This window comes from Rhineura floridana, chromosome 8 (genome assembly GCF_030035675.1).
Source record: "Rhineura floridana isolate rRhiFlo1 chromosome 8, rRhiFlo1.hap2, whole genome shotgun sequence".
Classification (NCBI taxonomy): domain Eukaryota; kingdom Metazoa; phylum Chordata; class Lepidosauria; order Squamata; family Rhineuridae; genus Rhineura; species Rhineura floridana.
The window spans coordinates 133,230,173-133,251,975 of NC_084487.1; the positions used below are offsets into that span (position 1 = coordinate 133,230,173).

The 21,803-nt window shown below is 41.0% G+C and overlaps 1 protein-coding gene across 2 annotated transcripts in view; it reads left to right on the forward strand.

The window, feature by feature from the left end:
• Positions 1-11,813, forward strand: part of TSPAN9 (tetraspanin 9) — a 277,862-nt gene extending 266,049 nt beyond the window's left edge. For both annotated transcript variants that reach the window (XM_061582579.1, XM_061582580.1), the window contains exon 7: positions 9,963-11,813. In XM_061582579.1, coding sequence (XP_061438563.1) covers positions 9,963-10,034 — 72 coding nt within the window. In that variant the 3' untranslated portion in view covers positions 10,035-11,813. The remainder of the gene's footprint in view (positions 1-9,962) is intronic.
• Positions 11,814-21,803: the final 9,990 nt, after the last annotated feature.

Below are 21,803 nucleotides of genomic sequence, written 5' to 3' on the forward strand. Positions count from 1 at the left end.
TTTTAATGTAAGCAGCATAATGTCTAGGTAATACTTATGTGTAATTTTTGGATTGGAAGATGCTAATTTCTTTGTCTTGGAGGGTATAAAATTGTGAACATCAGTGCCATGTGTCAGAGCTCTATAGAACATCATGGGAAACTGACCACCTGTAAGTTTCCTTACTAAATAAAGGCCTACCTTTTTGCTACCAGCCTGTGTCCTCAATTTCTTCAGGACCTCCAGTCCATTGGACCCCTAAATTCCCTGTCATTTTGGTGTAAGGAGTGGAATTGACCGGAACACCAGATGATCGTGAAAGCTGGGCTGGAGATGGAGAGGATGAACAACAGAGGCTTCCAAGCAGCTGATACAAGATCCGTTTGAAATCTCAATCCCCTGCCGTTCACCTCTTCCCTTTTCCTCCAAGCTTTCGTCTTCATTGGCGATAAGTGTCCACTCCTATGTTATATTAATACAGGATTGTAGCAAATTGTTTTGGGGAAAGGGGGGGAAAGCATTGTTGGGTTTCTTATTGTTGGTTTTCAGTACTGCAGTTTTGTTATTACTGGCTATTGCTTGAGCTGTAATGCAGACCTGAATGTTGTGTGTGCATGTTGATGTATGTTTGAACTTGTGATTGAAGGAGAATGAAATGGTCCCACCCTGTGCCTTGGACAGACTAGGGAGAGGATAGTGGCAAAATACGCCCAAATCCACGTCTTGGATAGACTGGGTTCCCTCATCTTTGCAGACCTCAAATTGCAGACCTCAAATCCCCCCCCCACGTCTTGGACAGACCAGGGAGAGGGTAGCAGCAGAACACGCCTAAATCCACATCTTGGACAGACTGGGTTCCCTCATCTTTAATGTTAGGCGGCTGGTAAAACCCCTTCCTACGTCTTGGACAGACCAGGGGATAAGTACAAATTCAGGAGGTGCCCCATCCAGAGCTCGAACCACGAGACGGAGACACGGGTGCAATTAAATCTTGCTTTATTAGAGTAATGGATACATCTAGGACATTGCGCTCCATATAGAAACCTGCCTTATTCACTAGAAACCCCTAACTACACTCTAGACATGCTCTGCGGCACGTGAAGGAAGTTGACTCAGCGACTCCCCTCTTTGAGAGGCCAGCTTATGTAGGGAACATTTTTGATCGTAATCTCTGACTCCTTCGTAAGTCCTGTCTCTGCCCTGTCCGTTTCTCATGGCGGCGGGCACAAGGCAAGGGTGTGTGTGTTTCCAACGGCTCATTGGAAGACACCTGCTCTTGGGCTGCAGGCTCGAGGTCAGGAGGTGGCGTCACGCTGGAAGCATCCTGGGAACTGCATGGTAAGGGAGGAGCTGGTACAACCTGTGGGGCGTCCCCTGACAGGCCCTCGGGAACAACTGGGGGCAGCGCACTCTCCTCTATGGAGCTCGCGCTACCCGTGGGAATTGGCTGGAGTTCAAGTTCACTGCTCCTTCCAAGGCCCCGAGCAGACTCAATAACTCCGTGGTCTTCCGCGTCTTCTGGCAGCTGAGGCGCCTGAAACTCATGCCTCTCCCCTCCCTGCTCCTTCAGGGAGAGCCGAGGCTCAACAGGAGGAAAGGAAAAGAAAAAGTAATTAGAAAATTGAAAAACCCAAATAAAAATAAGGAAAAATAGAATAAAATATAGATAAAAATAAGGAAAAAGGCAATATAGATTAAAAAATAAGGAAAAAGGGTAAAATTCATAACACTAAAGATGATAGGCTTGACTGGTAAACTAGTTATTGAAAAGATGCAAGAGAATCCTAATTATTTCATTAGAGATTTTCCAAAAGATTATCCAAATGCCCACACATTGATATTAGTCAGGAATCAAACAGATGAAATAATGTTAAGCCTCTCCCTGGGAAACAGCCTCACAATAGCTGCTTTCCCACTAGATTCCCCAATAACAGGATGCTGGGCAGGCCCCAGCATGATAGAAACAGCACCTTTGCCTGGGGGCAGACTATTGCTGGCAATAAAAGGACACACATTGACAGAACATACACCATAGCTACTGTTGCACCCTAATTCACATTTGCCAATGACACAAATCAACGGGTTCCTAGCTAAAAGCTTTGAAGAAGTCATGCATACTACCTAAAGCACCAGAAGGGAGGGGCAAGCCTTGCAAATTGGTTTTTCAAAAGGATATTTAGAAAAAAGGAAAAGTTAGTTTTTGCAATCCCCCATGTCTAAATAATGCTGTGAGAAAGTTTTTCTTTCTGAATTATGAACAAAACATAGGTTTGCCTAGGCGATAGAAGAATGTAGATTGGAGGATAGAGCATGTGTGGAGAGTTGGAGAGCTGCTGGACAGAGTTAGAGAACAGGGAACTGTGGTAAAACATTCCCTATTAAGGAAAGGCATCAGTTGGTGCAAAAGCTAGGTATTTTCTAAATATAGCCCCATGTGCCCATTACAGGGAAGGGGAAGTTAAGGCTACAAATGATTGAGATATAGCATGTCGTGAAGAAGGTGTGAGGAGAAGGCTGGAGAGCTCAGTTGAGGTAAAAAGTTACAGATAACAAAGGTTTGAAAGGGTTAAGAAATGTTTTATTGGCAAACAAATTGACTAAAAGGGAGACAGCAAACGAACAAGTTAAGACAAGCAGTTCAACCCCTCCTCTTTCCCCCGCTCTCTGAAGGGAGAATTGCAACTCATAGCAAACTGAAGGCTCCTTTCCCCAGCCCGTTTTAAAACAGTATGATTGCGTTTTTATTTTCAATTGATTCTGAACAACATTTGGGAATACAAATTGAAAAACATTTTTCATGCATTGAGCTAGTCTTTGACTGCAAGTAAGCCAAATGCTGGGAATTCCAGAACATTCCAAAGTTCTCGAGCAAATCTTTTCACGTGCACTTTGTGCAGGGTGAGGAGCTGAAGGAAATTAGAATTTGTCATTTTGGGGAATGAGATCTGTATAAATTTGTATAGTGGAAGTCTCAAGATGTTAAAGAAACAGAGCTATTATTTCCATAACTCAAAGGTATTTAATAACAATGCCTAAAGGGTCTGTTTAGGTAAAGCAAATCCACAAACTATGGATAGCTGCCCTGTGGTCTGGATTTGAAAAAGGGTGAGGTATAAAATATCTGAGATATATATATAATTGAAAGCCATCTGACTAGGATGAAGCACCTCCAAATTTAAAGTCTTTAGAATATAAAATTAGCAGAGTTAGTATTGAATGCTAAAATGAATTTCAAAAGGAGGGATGTTCGAAAGCTTTAACATTCCTAAGCCCATCCTCAGAATTAAAAATTCTTGCATAAATTCAGATTGATGTTCTCTCTCTGGTTAGAATTCACTTCCACCACAAATTCCTAATAACAAATTCCACCATAACATTCCCAGTTACAAAAACAATTTAACGAATTAAGAGTAGCAGCAGATGTACTGGAGTTGGCTAGGTAACATCTGGCCTTGTAATATCTTCCATTGCCTCCAAATTAATTTCCTCCTAACACTAATATTGTAAACCGCACAGAGAGCTTTGGCTATGGGGCAGTATATAAATACAATAAATAAATAAATAACTACAAGTTAATGCCAGCAGTTTTGTATTTCCCCTTTAAAATCTATAAAGGTTGTATTTCCCTTTAAAAATTAAACACAGAAAATAAAATTAGAAAACAGAATAAAAACAGAAAAAGGGGAAAACATAGAAACAAGGGATCCTGCACCAAGGACAGCTTTGTAAAAGTTTATGATCAATTTGGGAAAATGGCGGCTGGTCTACAATAAGAAATTGATTGATTTGGTGCGTATCTAATTGAGAGATAAAAGCATAATGGCTAGTCATTAAGATTTTCTTGACAAATTAAAAAAAAAACAATTGGCAGAATTAAAGAAACAGTTACAAAACAAAATACATCACGCTTGCGTTCCCCCTTCAACCCCCCCCCCCCCACTCCTGGCTTTTCCCCTTCTAACTATACCTATACTCCCCACCCCACTAGACTAGCCTGTAACCTTCTCTTTACTAACCAACCCATTAATTTTTCAAACTGTTTTAATGTTTGAATTTGATTGAGGAATGATTGTCTGGTGTGTGTGTTTGTGTGTAATGGCACTCAGGCATGGTACATATACAGAGTGTGTTACAGAATGTGCCAAGGAAATGGTTGATGTTCTGACCTTCGGGAAAACTATAAAGTAATTAGCACATGGGCTTAACTCAAACTACCCTTGTTTCACAAATAGTTAAAAGGCGCTAGCATTTGTCTGAATGGCTGTTTGGTTGCTTTGCTTTGACCCTCCTTCTTTGCAAGTTCAGGACTGTGACTCCTTCATGGCAGCAATCCATCAAATGGTAAACTCATTTACCAGAGAATCTCATCTTATTATGACATTAGGTGTCCAAAAATATGACACTCGCTCCTAATGGTAGTTCTGGTTTAATTTGCCTAATTGTTTTGTGATCCAGTTATTTGTCCTTTTCCACAGTCCTTGGTAGGTGCGACGTTCCCTTGTACAGCCTCTCTTTCTTTACAGCTCTTCTTCAGACCACCCCTCTGAATGTTGTGTTTACCATAAAATCCCCAAGAAACGAAATCTCCATTTGATTACCATGAAATCCCTATTCCTAGGGTTGTTATGAGTCTGGATCGACTTGAAGAGGCCACATCAAGAGGGAACGTGAAGGCTTTACCCCCCGCTTTTTCTTCCCGCTAGAAAGGGAACCGTGCAATTTTGAGCAGTTTTGCTGCACTAGAGGAATGGAATGTTATCTTGAAGGTCAAAGTGTGTCTCTCCCCTTTGTCCTACTTGCTTTTTGTCTCAATGTATATTAGAACAAATGAAGAAGGAACGAGGTAAACAGCCTTTTGAATTATTCTTTGAAGCACTCGTAGCCAAAATTCTACGTTTAAACGCACTGAGCATCTGCTGGACCCTGATGTCAATAGGAATGAGCTTTCAGGGGCAGTTTAAGTCAGACACAGACACCAGAACCAGAAAATTTTATGACTATTTTTAGGTGAGAACTTTGTGTGTGGCCAGAGGATAACTCTAAAAGAGTTAGAATATGTTGTATTGTTGGTTGTATTGTCATTTATGGCAGAGAAGCTCCTTATTAGCAGCAAGCCATCGAAGGGCATGAAAAATGGTGCAAGGAGGCATGAATTGTAAAAGCCAGAGATCGATCAGCCCCACAGTAATGGTGACAATGGCAGAAACACATGAAATATTCAGCCTATTCAGTCCTGCAGGTGTTGGTGGGCAGAGTTTTTGCTTTGGGAGCATCTCCTGCAGGCCCTGTGGCTGTGGTGGCTCCAAGAAGGGCTGAAGCATTATCTGCCTTACAGCTGGTGCACTAATGGATGAAGTGGGTTCAGGCCTGTCCCCAGGTCCCTGTACAATGTTAGCTACTGAAAATTCCTCGGGGGGATGAGTGTGCGCGCTTCAATACTAATAGTCCCAATCTAAAAGCCCCAGCCTCTAATGAAAGTATTTTGCATTGTGAACTATGCTGCCATTCTATTTGTGGCAGATAGAGTACGATCCAATGGAAAACCACCATCTCCGGCCATTAGGTAAAAGAGGCAATACGTTATGGATATCGGATAGAATTTCAAAGTCTACCTCCAGGCCAGTTCATACCATCCCCAGTACTGGCCGACCCAGAAAAGTGGAAGGTAATGCACACACAGGCAATCAACCAGTGCCAGCAGACCAGAAGTTCTTGGGTATTTATTCTAGGCTATTCATCGCTCCAAAGAAATGAAACACTTAGAGAATGATACTGGACTTGAAATTCTTGAACAGATTCAAAATGTATTGCAAGTTTTGCATGGAAATGCTGGACTCCATTTGGGAAGTACTGCAACCTCAAGACTACCTGGCACTGATGGACCCCACCAAGACATGCTTACATGTGCCTATACACCCTAACCACAGACAGTCCCTGTACTTCTATGCAGAGCAGCATTTCCAGTAAAAAGCCATACCAATTGGCCTAGCATCAGCCCCAAGGGTCTTTACAATAATTTGGTAACTTTCGTGGCTCATCTACATCAGGAAGGGAGCAATCTGTATCCGGGTTACATCCTAATCCAGTTTTTTTCTATTCAGGTGGCATAACATCTCAAGCTGTTCTATCTCAACAGCTTTCAGCATCTGGGAGCCACATTAGACACCAACAGAGAAAAAGTAATCCTGTCAGAAAAAAGAATCATCATGATCAAGGCAGCAGTCAGGCCACTTCTTATGAAGCCAACAGAGGATGCCCATCTATTAGCAGAGGTCCTGACAATGTTATTGTAAATTATACAGGTGAATAATTCACTTTCAGCCCCTTTAGGTCTCTGCTTCCTTAACAAGCTTAACAGAAAACAAATTCATCTCACCAACCAACTTTGATTCATATGGACAAAGGACAGCAACCCGTACAAGAGAGTTCCATTGAAAGATCATCCACACAAGACAATGACTATGGATGCCAGCTTATCCTTCATGCAAACCTGGCAAAAAAATCACACCTGCCATCTTTGGGGTATATTTGTACCTCAGTGAGATTTCCAATGGAAGGATGGGGTGACTTGTCCACAAGAGACCATTTTTTTCTGTGTTGTCAGCCAAAAAACACTTGTTCAGAGATGGTAGGTTTTTTTCTGAGCTGGCCCCTTCCCCATTCATATTGAGTAAACAATTTGCCCTCCAGGGCTTTCGCTAGGGTATATTTGGACCCCAGGTTTTTTTTGTTTCCAGAAGGAAAATAGTAAATAGTAACTTGCTGAATTTTGGGGACATTGTATAGGTTAAAATTTGTGATGATCCCTGTAGATCTACTTATGTGTAAATGACACAATGAAAAGTGCACTTGAGGTCAAAATGGACCTCCAAAGTCAACATGAATTAATGGGCTGGGAGACACAGTGCAGGGTGCAAGTGTATGGGCTCAATCCAAAGCAAGACACAGCATAAATTAAAAGAGCCACACGGTTGGCCCTCCAGCACTTTAGAACAAACACTTTGTGTCCACACTGGGACTAAAGGATGTCATGTTGCGAGCAAACGACTCTGCAACAAAAACTCACATCAGCAAGCAAGGAGGCACAAAATCTGTTGCATTACAGACAGAAGCGAGCGTTCAACTGAAATGGGCAGAAAAACACTTGAGATCCCTGGTGGCGGAGCATGTCAGAGGCACAAACAGCATTCAGGACAACTGGCTCAGTCATCATAGCCTGATGCCAGGAGAATGGAAACTGAACAGAGAGGTGTTCAGGGGCATTCCGAGTAGGTTTTGGAAGATGGAGGTGGACCTCTTTGCATCAGACCAGAACCACCAGCTCCTCAGGTTCTTCACCAGATTCCCATATCTCATTGCAGAGGGAAGGGACACTCTCAACACTCATTGCCCCCCACCGGCTGCCTGAACACATTTCCATCTCACTGCTGATAGCCTGAAATACGCCTAAAGCAGACCACATTAGTCCTAGTGACCTCTTATTGGCCAAGGAGACCATGGTTCTCTGAGCTGACGCCCTTAGTAGAGACAGACACCTGGCCATTGCCAGTGCATCAAGACCTCCTTCAGCAAAGGCTGATGCTTCATCTAGACCCAACATGACTAGCACTCTAAGCAAAGAGCAGGTCTTCTGCCTGAGGCAATAGAAACTTTTCTGGCTTCAAGACACCCTTCTGCCCTGCGTAGCTGCTATGGGAAACATATCTTTGCTGTTGTAACTAGCAACATGTTCATCCAACAAAAACTGGCTTATCCCACATGTTCTTATTTCTGCAAGACCTTTAAAGTACTTTTCTTGGTGGCTATCACACCAGCCAGAAGAGTCTCAGGATTACGGGCTCTAACAGTTGCAAAACATCTATGTATTTTCCACAAGGATATGGTTGTGCTTTGGACAGACCAGTCCTTTCTGCCACAGCTTTTTATAAACAAGAACTGATTTTGCCAACATTCTGCCCAAATCTCAGTAGCTTAGCAGAACAGGCTTGGCATTCACTAGATATTTGCAGAGTACTAAAAGTCTATACAAATAGAACTGAAAGTTTCAGAACATCTGACTCCCTTTTTATTTCATTCCACCCGGCTTCCTTAGGAAGAAGGGTGTCCAAGACCACTCTTGCTACATGGATCAGAGCCTGTACAATTTTGGCATACAGTCACCTCCTCCAGGCATCAACTAGAACAGAAGCTGCTTCAGCTGCATTTGCTACAAATGCATCTCTTCAAGAATGGGCTAATCCCGGTACTTTTACATGACATTATAAGATGGGCCTATACACTTCCACAGAAGCAGCCTTTGGCAGGCAGGTCCTACAACAAGTCATTCCAAACTAGCCAGCCCCACCCAGAAATAATTACGTCAGCTCTAAAACATCCCACTTGGTGGTGTCCTAGTATCAAGTAGAGAAGGGACCATTGGTCTTACCTGAAATGTTTTTATATGGGCACTAGGACATCTATGTTCATGTATATCTCTGTGTTATTTGTGTGCCTATATGTGGATTTACTAAATTTCCTTAGTACCTATACCTTGCATGAGTTTTTCTGTATATTAGTGTCTCTCTATCAGATGTCTTAGTCATCTCTAGAACCTATACCTTGCATGATTTCATTAGTGTGTTAGTTTACTAATCTTGGCCAGAAGGTGAACTGACTTCCCAGGGAAGGAGCAACCAGGAGCTTCCTGGGAGTTATGAAGTTTTTCCTGCCTCAAGCAGCTGGACTAACACAATTCGCTTGGTGGTGTCCTAGAATACTTTTCAGACGGTCCCTTTCTTGCAGAGCTTGGGTAATGTGAAAAAAACTGGACAACATGGAAAAGTCCAAACAAACTGAAGCAACCCTGGCATGGGCAGAAACTAAGTCACGGGTAGTAGGTAATGCAATACTCACATCAGTACAGCAGGTAACAGTACAGGAATATTATTCCCTTTCCATAGTAAGAAGGAAGTAGGAAGGAAATATAGTACTTCCGACACTGGGGTTTTTTTGCACTGCCGAGGTGATCAGCTGGAGTGCATCTATCAATGTAGTTCCACATGAAACAGCATAGCAAAAAAAGGGATTGTGAAGAACTCCAAAAGGATCTCTCGAAATTGGACATTAAAATGGCAGAAAAATAGGGCAACCCCAACTGGATTACTGTAAACTACTCCTCAAAAAGCATATTAAGGATAAGGTGCAGAAAAGTACAACCAAAATGAGCAGGGAATTTCCCAGTTCATATTTCACCTCTGCAACAACCATACTTATTTTATTTATTTATTTCATTTTTAAACCGCCCATAGCGAATAGCTCTCTGGGCGGTGAACAAAACAAGATTAAAATACAATATTACAATAAAATTACAATAAAATCAGCAACAAGTTAAATGAAAAAAAAATTAAATGAAACACATTGAACATTAAAATACTAGAGGTGTTTACACCCATGTGTACATAGAATGTGTTGGTAGGGAGCAGGACCATGTCCACTGGCCAAGCCCTCCCCTCAAATTCTGAATTATCTGCTGGTCACATCTTAAGCATTACTTGAATAAAAACCGAATGTATCTTCCTTGTGTTTAGGAATCCTCATTGGCCAAGAGATCCTGATTATACAGAAGAACTCTGTGTACATACAGCCCTTTTTTTCCAAAGCTATACAGGAGGCACGTGAGGGACAGGGCATCATGCTCTCTCCGCTATGTGAAACCCCACTGGGTTGTCTGCAAGCAGGGATGTCTGGAAAACAAAACTGAGGAATTCTATCAGAAACATGTTGGGCTTTTTCAGTTTCACAGTTTGGGGAAATGCTCTAAAATTGCTTTGAATTTGCTTTGAATTTCACTTGCCTCAGGCAAGACCCATTATAATAGCATCTTGCCTTACAGGAGTATTGTAAAGATTGCTGAGATACTATGTGTGAGATGTTCTGACCCATTAAAAAGTGTCATATAAATTCTAAGCATTCAATCTTAAATTATTCTCCTTGCTCTCTTTCAGATACTTGGCATGGCTTTTTCCATGACTCTCTTCCAGCAGATTCACAGGACTGGTAAAAAATACGATGCCTAAAAAACCCTACATGTTTAACTACATCAGCACTGCTCTCTTGACATTGGAGGGAGGGAACCCTGAAAAAGAGTATCAAGCTATGCCTACTTGGGGTCTTCATCCCATCTACAGCATCCATCACATAACTAATAAAAACTGAGCAGAATATATTACCAGACTTATTTTGTTTCTTTTCATTTACCATTTTTGCCAAAGAAGAGAGGAAACGTATTGAAAGCAAATAAGTTTTCTGCAGTATGTTGTAGATCCACTATTTAAGCAACGGTGCTATTTGTATGAGACCTTTGAAGGTAACCTGATGTGTTTAACTGCTAGAAAGAACTATTTTGAATTTATTCTCATAAGTCACAAACAGCTTATGCTGAACATAATACTGGGAGACTTGAAAAAGCCACTCAAATGGAGAGCCCTATGAATTGAAGCTGCTTGGGATGGAGAGTTTTTGTTTTTAAAGGAGAATATCTTATATCTTACTGTGTATACTAGAATTTAGTACCCTGGTTTATAAGTTTTTACTGTTTCCCTCCTTTTTCTCACTTTTCTCAGAGTTCTACACTTTGAGGGATGCCATTTTTAGTGTTTGCAATTCAAAATGAAAAAGAAAGCTGCAGCCATTTCTGTTATAATGGACCCAAAGGAATGTCAGCCATTGTGTTCCTCAGCCCTCATGTCATGAAGCCAGACTCTGGGGGTAGGGTCCAAAATAACTTTTTAAATACATGCCTAAGACCTTTTTAAGTACGCCTAATGTGAGAATGAAGCAAATATGCATTTGAAAACATGTAGGCAGTGCTTTTTTGGAAAAAGCCGGTATCCATGTTTTGATAAAGGTGCCATGGGCAGCAAAAAAAGAACTGCTGGTACTCCATACCATTGAGTAGTGTCACAAAAAAAGCACGGAATGTATGTATCAGGTACATTCATGGAAGAGTCAGAACTGTGCTCCCTGGATGAGTCAACACTTGATGGTATCATATTTTTGATAATTCTGTTAATATGGATTTCAAAATACCATACTAGGGTTTTCCTTTGCAGGACTGAAAGAAAATATGGCCTGTTATAAACAGGCACTTCAGTAGTTATTAAAAGAGCAATTTGTAAATTTTGTGCCAGGCTATTCTTGTGAAGAGAACTGCTACTATATCACGATAAATAAAGGTTCCTATGAGCTCAAATTACCTAACCAGAGGCTGCCTCTGAATGACTCACTATTCAGGCTTTGCCTTTTTCTTTCAATTTCATTAGGGGCACCATTGTACTGAATGTGGTTGGATGATTCAACCAGTCCCAATCACAGAGACACAGCAGAATTACTTGCTATGAGAGGAGGTTGATCTTTGAGTTTACATCCTTCTGGTTTGGAGAGATGTAGGCTGGGCTCCTCTGAAGGTGGTTAAGGCTGTAAACACACTAGTCGCTAGATAAAAATGTTTCCATTAGCCTCACCTGTAGGGGAAACGAGGTGATTGCCAATTTGTTGCAAAATCTCTTTGAAGTGGAATTTTTTAAAAAAGCACTTCAGCTGCTCCCACCAAGTTTTACAGTAAAAAGGGGCAGGGTTTAATTAGTGTCGTGTGCCCCTGTTTTCAAAAGAGAGAGGTGGAGATGCCCTGGAACCAGCAGAACAGTGAGTGAGTTTCCCCTAATTCTAACACTTACACAGTTCAAAGCTTCTGTGGTGTGAGAATGAAATATGCCTCCAACTTTATTCAGAAACACTGTACTTCACTGGTCAGAAGTTTGGGAAATTATGTATCATTAAATTAGTACATTTTTAAATGCAGACTGCAAGTACCCTTCATCCTTCCAATCCTGGAATCCTGTCCCTTTTTTACAGTCAAAGGTTGAAGGAGGGGAGCTGGTCCTGCCTGTACAATTAGCCTTTCTCTTTAGTTGCCAGATCACAGATAAGCTGACAGGAGTCCAATCTAGACTCCTTTTAAAAAAAACGTTCAGCAAGGCTTGAAAAATCTCAAGCATGAAACTGATGTCATGCCTTGTTTTGCATCCTAATGTGCCTTGTGCCTGTAGTAGTGTATTTCGAAATGTAGGACACAGAGCTCATCATAATGGTCCACAAAGAGAGGTCAAAAATGCAGACAGCTGTCTGGATCCATTTTATACACACACAGAGAGAACAGTATGCTGTAGCATGACTGCCATCTATGTGTTTCCTGGGAGTAAGCTCCACTGCAGAGGTACAACTGGTAAAACATGCTGAACGTTATTTAACAAAAGTTCTCCAGTTAGCTAAAACCTTTTAATAAGAAATGCTGACAATCTTGCAAAGAAGTGCTACCATTTAAACTGCTAGTGTGAAGCAGAAACTTAACAAAAGAGATATCCAAGTTCTCCTTTATTATTTTTCTCATTCTCCAGTTTCTTTTATGCTGATCTGCCATAAACAAAATGGAAACTCTCATTGTCACCTCATTTACTTACTGGTATAAAAAGAGAAGAGCAGGAGATGACATTGTTACTCTTGTTCTAGAGCTGCTCTGCCCTGCACTTCCTCCCACTCCTTTATTCCACTGCTTCTGAGAGAGAGGTAAAGTGTAAAAAATGGAATGTTGCATTATCCCTGTTAGTTTCAAATAGGGATGGGATTTGACCCCTGCCAATCCAATCCATCCCACTCACCTCGGCATCAACAGAGCTACAGAAGGAACTGTAATGAACAGCAAGCCCATACTCCATAGAGAAATAAAAGATCTTCTTGCACCCAGTATTTGTAACTAGTGATGGGATACACACACCCCCGCCAACGATCCGCTTCACCTCACTCATCCCTGGCATCACGAAGAAGGCAGGAGAGAAGTGACCCTCCCTGGATGGGTGGATAGACCAGTTGCCACAGCAAAAGCCTCCCAGAGGACCAGAACACAAAAGGTGCCACACCACGGGGTAAATAATGGGCTGCAGGTTGGGGTGGTAGAAAATTCTGATTAATTGTAACTGCAGCCTGTTGCTTGCCCCGCTGTGTGGCTCCTTCTTTTGCCTCCTCTGTGGTCTGGCGTTGCTGGGGAGGCTTTTGCCGCGGCTATCACTTTGTCCTTCCACCCAGGGAAGGCTCCTTCTCTCCTGCCTTCTTTGGGATGCCAGGGATGAGTGAAGCAGAGCGGATCGTTGGCGGAGGTGTGAATCCCATCACTAGTTACAAATACTGGGTGTCAGAAGATCTTTTATTTCTCTATGGAGTATGGGCTTGTTGTTAATTGCAGTTCCTCCTGTAGTTCTGATACATTCTCGCAAGGGTTTCCAACCTTTTTTGACATTTAAATGAATCTCTGTGTTAAAAAGAAACAAAAAATGTGAGATGGCCTGCCCTTTACAAAATATATGTTTATTCATTCAATGTGTATCTGGTCATGTAAGTGTCTTTTTGGCTGTGTATATTGAGTAGGAAGCTGACGCATGCAGAGGCTGTCCCATCAGGGTACATGTGACCCCCCCATGAAATCTTAGTGTTTTTTAAAAATTATGATAAGGCCTGCTTTATCAAATTAATCAAGTAGTAAAGATTTTCTTGGACTGTACCACTTAGGCTGCAGGTGGGGAAAGGAACTGCATGCTTAAAAGCTTCCCCTCCACCTAGAAATATCAAAAACAAGCCTCTATACACACAGAAAAATAGTATGTCAGAAATGAAGCTAGACAAAACCCTTTGTCTTGACATGCCAGCTGTCTTTCTCCAGGCAAACATATAACCCCATACCTGCAGCCAAAGGTTGTGGAAATTATTTACCATTTAATTGTATATATGACCCTTTAAGTGGCTTTCTGTGTGAGAACACTTTGATGCATGAGAATTAATTCCCAGGCTGGGCTGTTCATTCTGTTTTCATGAATTCTCTGAAGCTTGAAATAAGGATAGCACCATCTTGCCCTTCAGAATTCATCATTGCCCTTCATGAATCATTGAATTATATTAAATGCTTGTCCCACTCAGAGTAGACTCATTGAAGTTAATAGACATGAGCCAGTTTGGCGTAGTGGTTAAGGTGTTGGACTACAACCTGGGAGACCAGGGTTCGAATCCCCACACAGCCATGAAGCTCATTGGGTGACTTTGGGCCAGTCACTGCTGCTCAGCCTCAGAGGAAGGCAATGGTAAACCCCCTCTGAATACCGCTTACCATGAACACCCTATGAACATAGGGTCGCCATAAGTCAGAATCAACTTGAAGGCAGTACATTTACGTTTTTAACCTAGGTTCATTAATTTTAATGCGTCTACTCTTAGGACTTAGATGAATATATCCCATTATTGTCAGTTTTTCTAAAAACAGTTTCACACTATTTGCAATTATTCCAAACTGAATTCCAACAAGGGCGATAAAGGTGGTTAAAGGCAGGTAAAGTGTATAGCAAGTCCAAATGGAAATGATTAAAAGAGGATGAATTTGGTGTTTTGCTCAATATTTTGCTATGGAAACTATTAAGATAGGTTTTGTTTCAAATGTTTCTGGATCTGTGCACACAGATCTGCTGGTCTACCTTCAGTTTTCTAAGGTTGTTCAGAATTGCATTTCACATTACATACTTTTTGCCAACATTCCTGCATGCAACTTGAACATATATATCTGTCTGTCTCAGCAATAATGGCCCTATTTTATCTCACTTTTCTAAGGGCCTTTCTTTATATTTTGCTCAAACTAATTTAGCAAACTAATCAAGATTTTCCTCGACTGTACCATTTAGGCTACAGGTGGGGAAGGAACTTCTTGTTCTGTAACAAGAAGATATTAATGAAAATTAAAGTTGAGCCATTTTAGTGGACTTGTTTATAGTGTTGCTTCAGTTACAAGGTCTTGTACTCTCAGCTGTATTGATTATCCCTAAAGAGGACAGATATCCACTGATTAACATGGAGATGTTTAAAGGGCCTTAACATTTACCACATACATTACGAGTGTCCAAAATTATGAGACACTCAAGTTCCTCAAAGGAATGTTAGAAATTCCTAATGCACCTGATGGACCAAAACCTGCAGTTACAGGCTAGTCAATTTGGACAGTCCCTTAATGGTCATGTCAATATTCACTGGTGTAATTTCTAACATTCATCAGGACTGACATCTTTCCCTTGTGATCACCTCAGGGCCGGTATCCGAGGGTGGCCAGGTAGGGCCTGGCTGAGGGCCCCTGAAGGGCCCCTCAGGGTGGGTGGGTAGCGCTTCCTTCCGTGACCTACCTGTCCCTTGAAGTAATTGGATCATATATTGGATCTCATAAGTCCTTGCAGTGATCTCCTAGTAGCCACCTCAGGAAATATTTTTTCATTCATATTTCCTTTTGAAAACCTAAGATACACAGATGGGGTTGCAAGAAGATGGTTTAGTTTTGAATTGTTTCAGGGAAAAATGGGACCACATGTGCTAGGAGTCATGTCTGATTTGAATGTAAGAGATAGAGATAGAAAGAGAATGAATGCTTTTAAAATTTTTGTTTTCATTCTTGAAATTTAAGAGAGTGAATGTTTATAAATGTTGTTTTCATTCTTAAATCTTATGCCACATCTCTACCTTTTTACTACAGATTTCCCCCCAGCATTCAGTTAAATTAAACTTCATTTTCATTTGCCATCTAAAGTGTGAAGCACCTCTAAGCCCTGATCCTAATGAATTGTCAGAGTATCTGCTAGCAATGTCTGGTTTACTTCTTGGTCTCTGACAATACACTAGTATACCCTGCTAGTTCTCACTGAGGTGGTTAAAGCAGTGTCTGGACTGTTCCATTTCAGACTGCAAATGGCTCACACAAAAATCCCACTACCTATAAAAATTAGGTGCCAGGGAATAGGGTTCTAAGTTAGTCTTCTCCCTGACGTGCTCATGTTTTCTATGAAGAAAAAAAATCTGTATGGAGGAGCATTTGGCCATGAGTGTGAAGTGGTACAGCCCAGCCCAGATTCTACTTTACTCCATTACTGAGAACTAGGTCTAAAATCAAGTAACTGGCTATTTTGCTTTCTCTTAAACCTTATTTTTGTAGAGAGTGCTCAGTTACATTTTATGAATTCATAGCACATATAGATTTCCTGTAGTCTTTTCAGTATTTTGAGCACAGTAACCAGTAGGCACGAAATCCAGACTCTTCTGCCAAGAATGAAACAAACTATTGAATGAAACCATTATGTTTCAGAACAAATACTGGGCCCTATGCATCCTCCTGTTCACATGGATAACCTGTGGTCATGGCCCAGGGGAGGAACAAAGTGACTGGATTTACATATGGGAGGTAAACATGAGTTTCCCATTGCAGATGGTGTCGTAGCTGCTTTGCCATATTCCTAGGCAGTAGGAAGGGACGAAAGGAAAATAGCTCCACTTAGCATGTGGGAGAATTGTGCCCCATGTAAGCAAGACAGACCAGTGCACAAATGACAAAAAAGCAATACTGTTCTTAAGGTGCAGAAAACAAGCTATTTAGGGGGAAATCATTGAACAGATACTAACTGCCCTGTAACTGTTTGGTAAAAGGGATGCTAACTGACTTTATTTTAAAACTGTACATTTTGGCCTGTATTTGGTGGATGAGTATGCATTTTCTCTCAAAAGAAAACAAATGTTGCTTTGATTATTTTACTACACATTTTTAGCATGTTTTTAAATAAAATTTCATATTGAGCAAAAGCATTTTAAGCATATACAAATGTTGATTTGCATTTATATTAAAGATCCAAGTGAAACTTAGCAAAGTTTCTTGGTTTGTTCATTTTTAAATTATTGTTCCTTGCACATGTTCCTTGTTTTTTTTATACACATATAAAACTGAAGCTCATGGATGTCTAGCCAATGTCATAAGCAATGGGAATTTGTGGGACTCCTTGGCTACTGACCCAACACTGATTTATCAGGAACAAATCCTGCCAGACTAATCTTCGATTTTTTGATTAAAAAATGGTAACTATGGAAATGCTGTGACATAATATATTTCAACTTCAGCAAAGCTTTTGACAAAGTGCTGACAAAGTGCCTTGTCACATTCTGATTAGCAGGCTAGCTACATGGGAGCTGGATGGAACAACTATCAGGTTGAATGTAATTAAGACAGTCATCTGTGGGGCATTTGTGAACAAAATCGCAGACAGCTGGAAAAGATAGGGGGGAAATGAAAGAACTGACTATGGGACTCTCCCACTTGGCATAAAAAGGACTAGTTGAGGATCACATATGATTGCTTATTGGAAAAATAGGGCTTCATAGCACAAAGCAAGCAGAAAAGCACTGGTCTTAAGACAAAGATATTTTTGAAAAGGCTATCAAAATACGTTGTTGGCCTGGTAACTGACAAAAACAAAACAGGAACAAAATATAATAACAATAGTTGTCACTACCTCAGGTGGAAGATTTTGGGGGGAAATAAGGAAGAGGGTTTTTTAGATACAGAAGTGAACTTTATGAAACACAATGTGCACAAAGAGAAGACATATATTTTAAGGGGATCTTCACCTGCCTGAGTTTACACAGGTAAAGTGTATGAGTCTATAATGGTAGAAGAAATAATAAACTACAAAAGATAAAGAGAAACAAGGTTCCTGGAATGGACAGGGTAGGAGGAGAGTTTTATCTAGCATTTAAGGAAGAGCTAGTCATTAGTTAGTGTTTATTGAAAGAGTTTTTTCATGATCGTTTAAGAATGGGAATGATACTGGACAGCTGGAAACCAGCTAAAAGATAGAAAGAACTCCATGAATGTGAACTCATATACACCAACCTCATTACTCAAAGTAACTAGTAAGACTCAGACACAGACAACAAACAAGTTTTTATTTTTTTAGAACAAGGATGGGACTAGGATTGATTGGGAAATGATGGGAAAGGAGTAGCAAATGAACAGGTAATGGTGTGAACTGAAGGATAAACAAAAGACAAACTGAACAAATGAATACAGATGGGACTAGGATTGACTGGGAAAAGATATCTATATATGTCAATCCCAGACCCATCTTTATTTATTCAAATGCCACCAAACTCCCACCTTTCTAATGTTCAGAGAACTTACAAGAGTGAAAGGCAATGAGAGCAAGCTGGTAGTTTTCACACTTCACCATCCCTTCCTGCTGCACTGTGACTTGCGACTGTTGGGTAAAATTCTAGCCCTGGTTTGGAAGCTAAAGCTGTTAATGAGCAAAGTCCAGCTCTCCTTCTCCCTCTCCCCATCCTGAGGTTCTCCTTATATGGTGTTGTTTTGCAACACTTTGGAGACAAGTTGACTGGCTTACTTAGAGAGTGTTTTGAGCTCTTGGTCTGAATTGCTCTGGACCATTTGGCTCAATCAGACCTACTTTCGATCAATCCGGAGCTACCTCAGCCCACTTTGGATTAGACCCAAATTGGTCTGGAATTCAAGATTCATTCTAAGTGGTTTCTCAGCCTCATTCAATAGCATAATTGGAACTTAAACAGGATTTATCAAAGGAAGACAAAACAAATATAAAGCATATCATAAACATATAAAGCTAAAGTAAATAAGTAAATCCCCAGTATTACTACTATTTTTTGATTCCACAAAAGCCTTTAATAGGATAGAATGGTCCTATCTATTTGAAGTACTGAGGCCATTTAACATATCTCCCCAGTTTATAAAATGGATTGGGGCTGTTTATTCTGAACCATCAGCCAAAATATTGGTAAATATTTATTTATTTTATTTTATTTTATTCGATTTATTAATCACCCATCTGGCTGGATTTACCAGCCACTTTGAGCGATGTACATAACAAAACATATAAAACAACAGAATATCAGAAAGCAAACAATAAAAACTGTAACAATAAATGATAACTAAACAACAAGGTAGAGGCAACTCAGTTTCAATAATAGGCTTCTCGCCTGTATGGTCCGAGGTGTAACTAGAGATAGGAGTTTCCGATGTAAGTCTTCCCATCCTGGCATAAAACCAGTGTGGGAGATAGTCCATTTACAAGATCAAAAACTGGCATCTCCCCCAACCCCAGCATCCAGCAGTTCCAGCGAGGAGAGGGGCGGAACAACCAGCCTCTCAAAAACAAAACTAACAGAGCAGTTCTTCTTAGAGAAGCCTCGGCGAAGGGGCCAGAGTGTAAATGCCGCCGATATCAGGCAAGTGGATGAAGGTTGTATCGAAGGGCGGTAGCCGCTGCAGGGGCACTTCCCGGGCCTCCAAGCTGCCTCTGAAAACGCCAAAAGATCATCACAGGAACTGACATCCCCCAGGCCACAACAACGGGCCCGCCAAGGGGCCGCAGTTCCTCCCCGGCTCCAGCCAGCCCGGGGCTTCCCACCATAAGAGGCGGCGGCGGCAGCAGCCTGATGTACGTAGGTCCCTGGGTCATACCGATAACTGGCATCCAAGTCCCGGTCAAATAACAAGGGAGGCAGCATAATAAAAGGGAGGGGGGTTGACAAAGCAATTAAATCTAAGAACAGATGCAAGACAAGGTCTTTCCTTGTTATTGTTTGCTTTGGCAATTAAACCATTTGCAATAAGGGAAGACCCAAACATTCACAGGGTTGAGTTCAAACGGGTCAGATCAAGATCTCCCCATAAGCAGATAATATTATGCTATATTTGGAAAAACCAAGGGAATCCCTGAATTATGTGATTCATAGACAAATATGGCGGGAAACCGGATTGTATATATTTTATAAGTAAATAAAAAATTGGAGCATTTCAATTGGGGTATCTTTGCAGGATAAACCATATATTCCACAACATTATGGTCTGGATATCGCTAACCAACCAGTTAAATATTTGGGTGTAAAAATAGTTGAAAATGACAAAAAGATTAGGTGAATCAACTATGAATTATATTGGTCCAAAGCATAAAACTGGATTTTGGTAAATGGAGGAATATTAAACATATAATGGATGACTAGGTTAAATGCTATCAAAATGACAAGCTTACTAAGATTTTTATTTCTTTTTATCTTATTACCCATTATTGGTGGACTCATCAAAACTGAAAAGTTGGCAGAAGATGCTTGATATTGTCTTATACAGCAGGATAAACACCCTAGAGTTGAAACTAACACCATGAAAACGTCTGCTCAGATGGGAGGTTTGGCAATTCCAAATCTAATTATACAGCCACGAGAGTGGCTGTGTACTATAGCCAGTAGGGATTTTTCGCGTTCTACCATGTTAAATGAAAATACCCCCCTCACCCCTTTCTGGTGCTTTGTATAGTCCCAATTCAAAACAAAAACTTACAAGTCTTATACTGTTGGATTCAGAATCACTTGCTCTACAATTCTGAAACGGTGGTGATTCAAGATGGCGGTGATATGAGAAGCTCCGTTCAACTCTCTATCCTCTGCCTCACATAAAGTTTGTATTAAAGTTCCTTAATTGGAACATTTTATTTACTATCTCCTCTCTGTTGAAGATATCTGGGAAATCCGAGCCCAAAAGCTGTGGGGGTATTTTTCTGCTTAAAAGAAGAGCTCTTTATCAGCGTCAGCTATAATCGGCTGCAGCTCCTCAACCTAAGATAAACGCAGTTAATGCAAAACAAACAAGAACGTAATTGGAACATGATAACACTCCAAATACCAAGACACAGCCTTTAATTATAAAATTCCCTTCAAAAGGAACGTGATTTGTGGCTCATCTGGAAAAAGGAGATAACCTTTTATTGCACTAAATCAGAATGGTAGTGACGAGAAGTCAATGGAAAACATCAGGAACATCCCTTTCCTCCCGGGTTTTGAAACAAAAACATAAACAAAATAAACAAAATACTCAGGAAAAGGGTAAAAGGGCAAAAAAACCCCAAACCCTTAGCTTTGACGACCTCCCTTACCTTACCAGATCCTTACTATCTGCAGCAACCTTCAACAAACCTAATGACTCAGCAACACATTACTCAGTATCTAGCTTCCTCAAAATCCGTCTTAAAGAACACTTCTCCTGATCCTTCGCAGAACCATCCATCTGGTCCATCTCACATTATTCTTCTAAAGATCCGGTTGATTACAATATAACTGCTCCAACGGTTTTAACCCTCGCAGAAGAGATCACCATAGTGGAATCAAAACCCGTCCCAAAGAACACTTCTCCTGATCCTTTGCAGAATCATGATTGGTCCATCTCACATTTTTCCTTTAAAGATCCGGTTGATTACAAAATAGTTGCTCCAACGGCTTTAACCCTCGCAGAAGAGATTGCCATAGTGGAATCAAAATCTGGAAAGAGATCTGATTCATTGGATGAAACCACCCATTCTCGCAAAACACCATTGGATATTAGCATGGATGATCCTGAGCATTTTATACAGAACTCAGCTGAACTTTCACCATGCTTGCATAACGACCAACCCTTAAACACATCATCCCAGCTCCTGCGCAGAACGACGAAGCCATCTTGTCACGAAGGGACGAAGGTGGACTCACCCTCTGAGGAGGCCGAAGTCCCACCGCCTTGTAAGACCTCGGAGGTTCCAGCAGCACTTAAGGAAATTAGTCCTACTCTACTAGGCTGTCTTTTTATGATAGCCCTTGATTTAGACTCTATCAACTCCTTAATACTTGAATCCAACCGCCTGCTAACCTCGTTGGTTAACCTACGTTTCAATCACGAACACGTTCATCCAGACGCTCATCTACCAATCACTCCCTCTGTTTCTCTTCATAGCAAACAAGGGAAATTGGGAAACAATAAGCACAGAGCAAAACCCAGGAAATTAAAACGACACCACTGTCTACCGCCACTGCCTAAGAAAAAGAAATCTGGCAACGTGAAGAACTACAAACATTCACCCGGGAGAAAAATGAACTTTAATAAG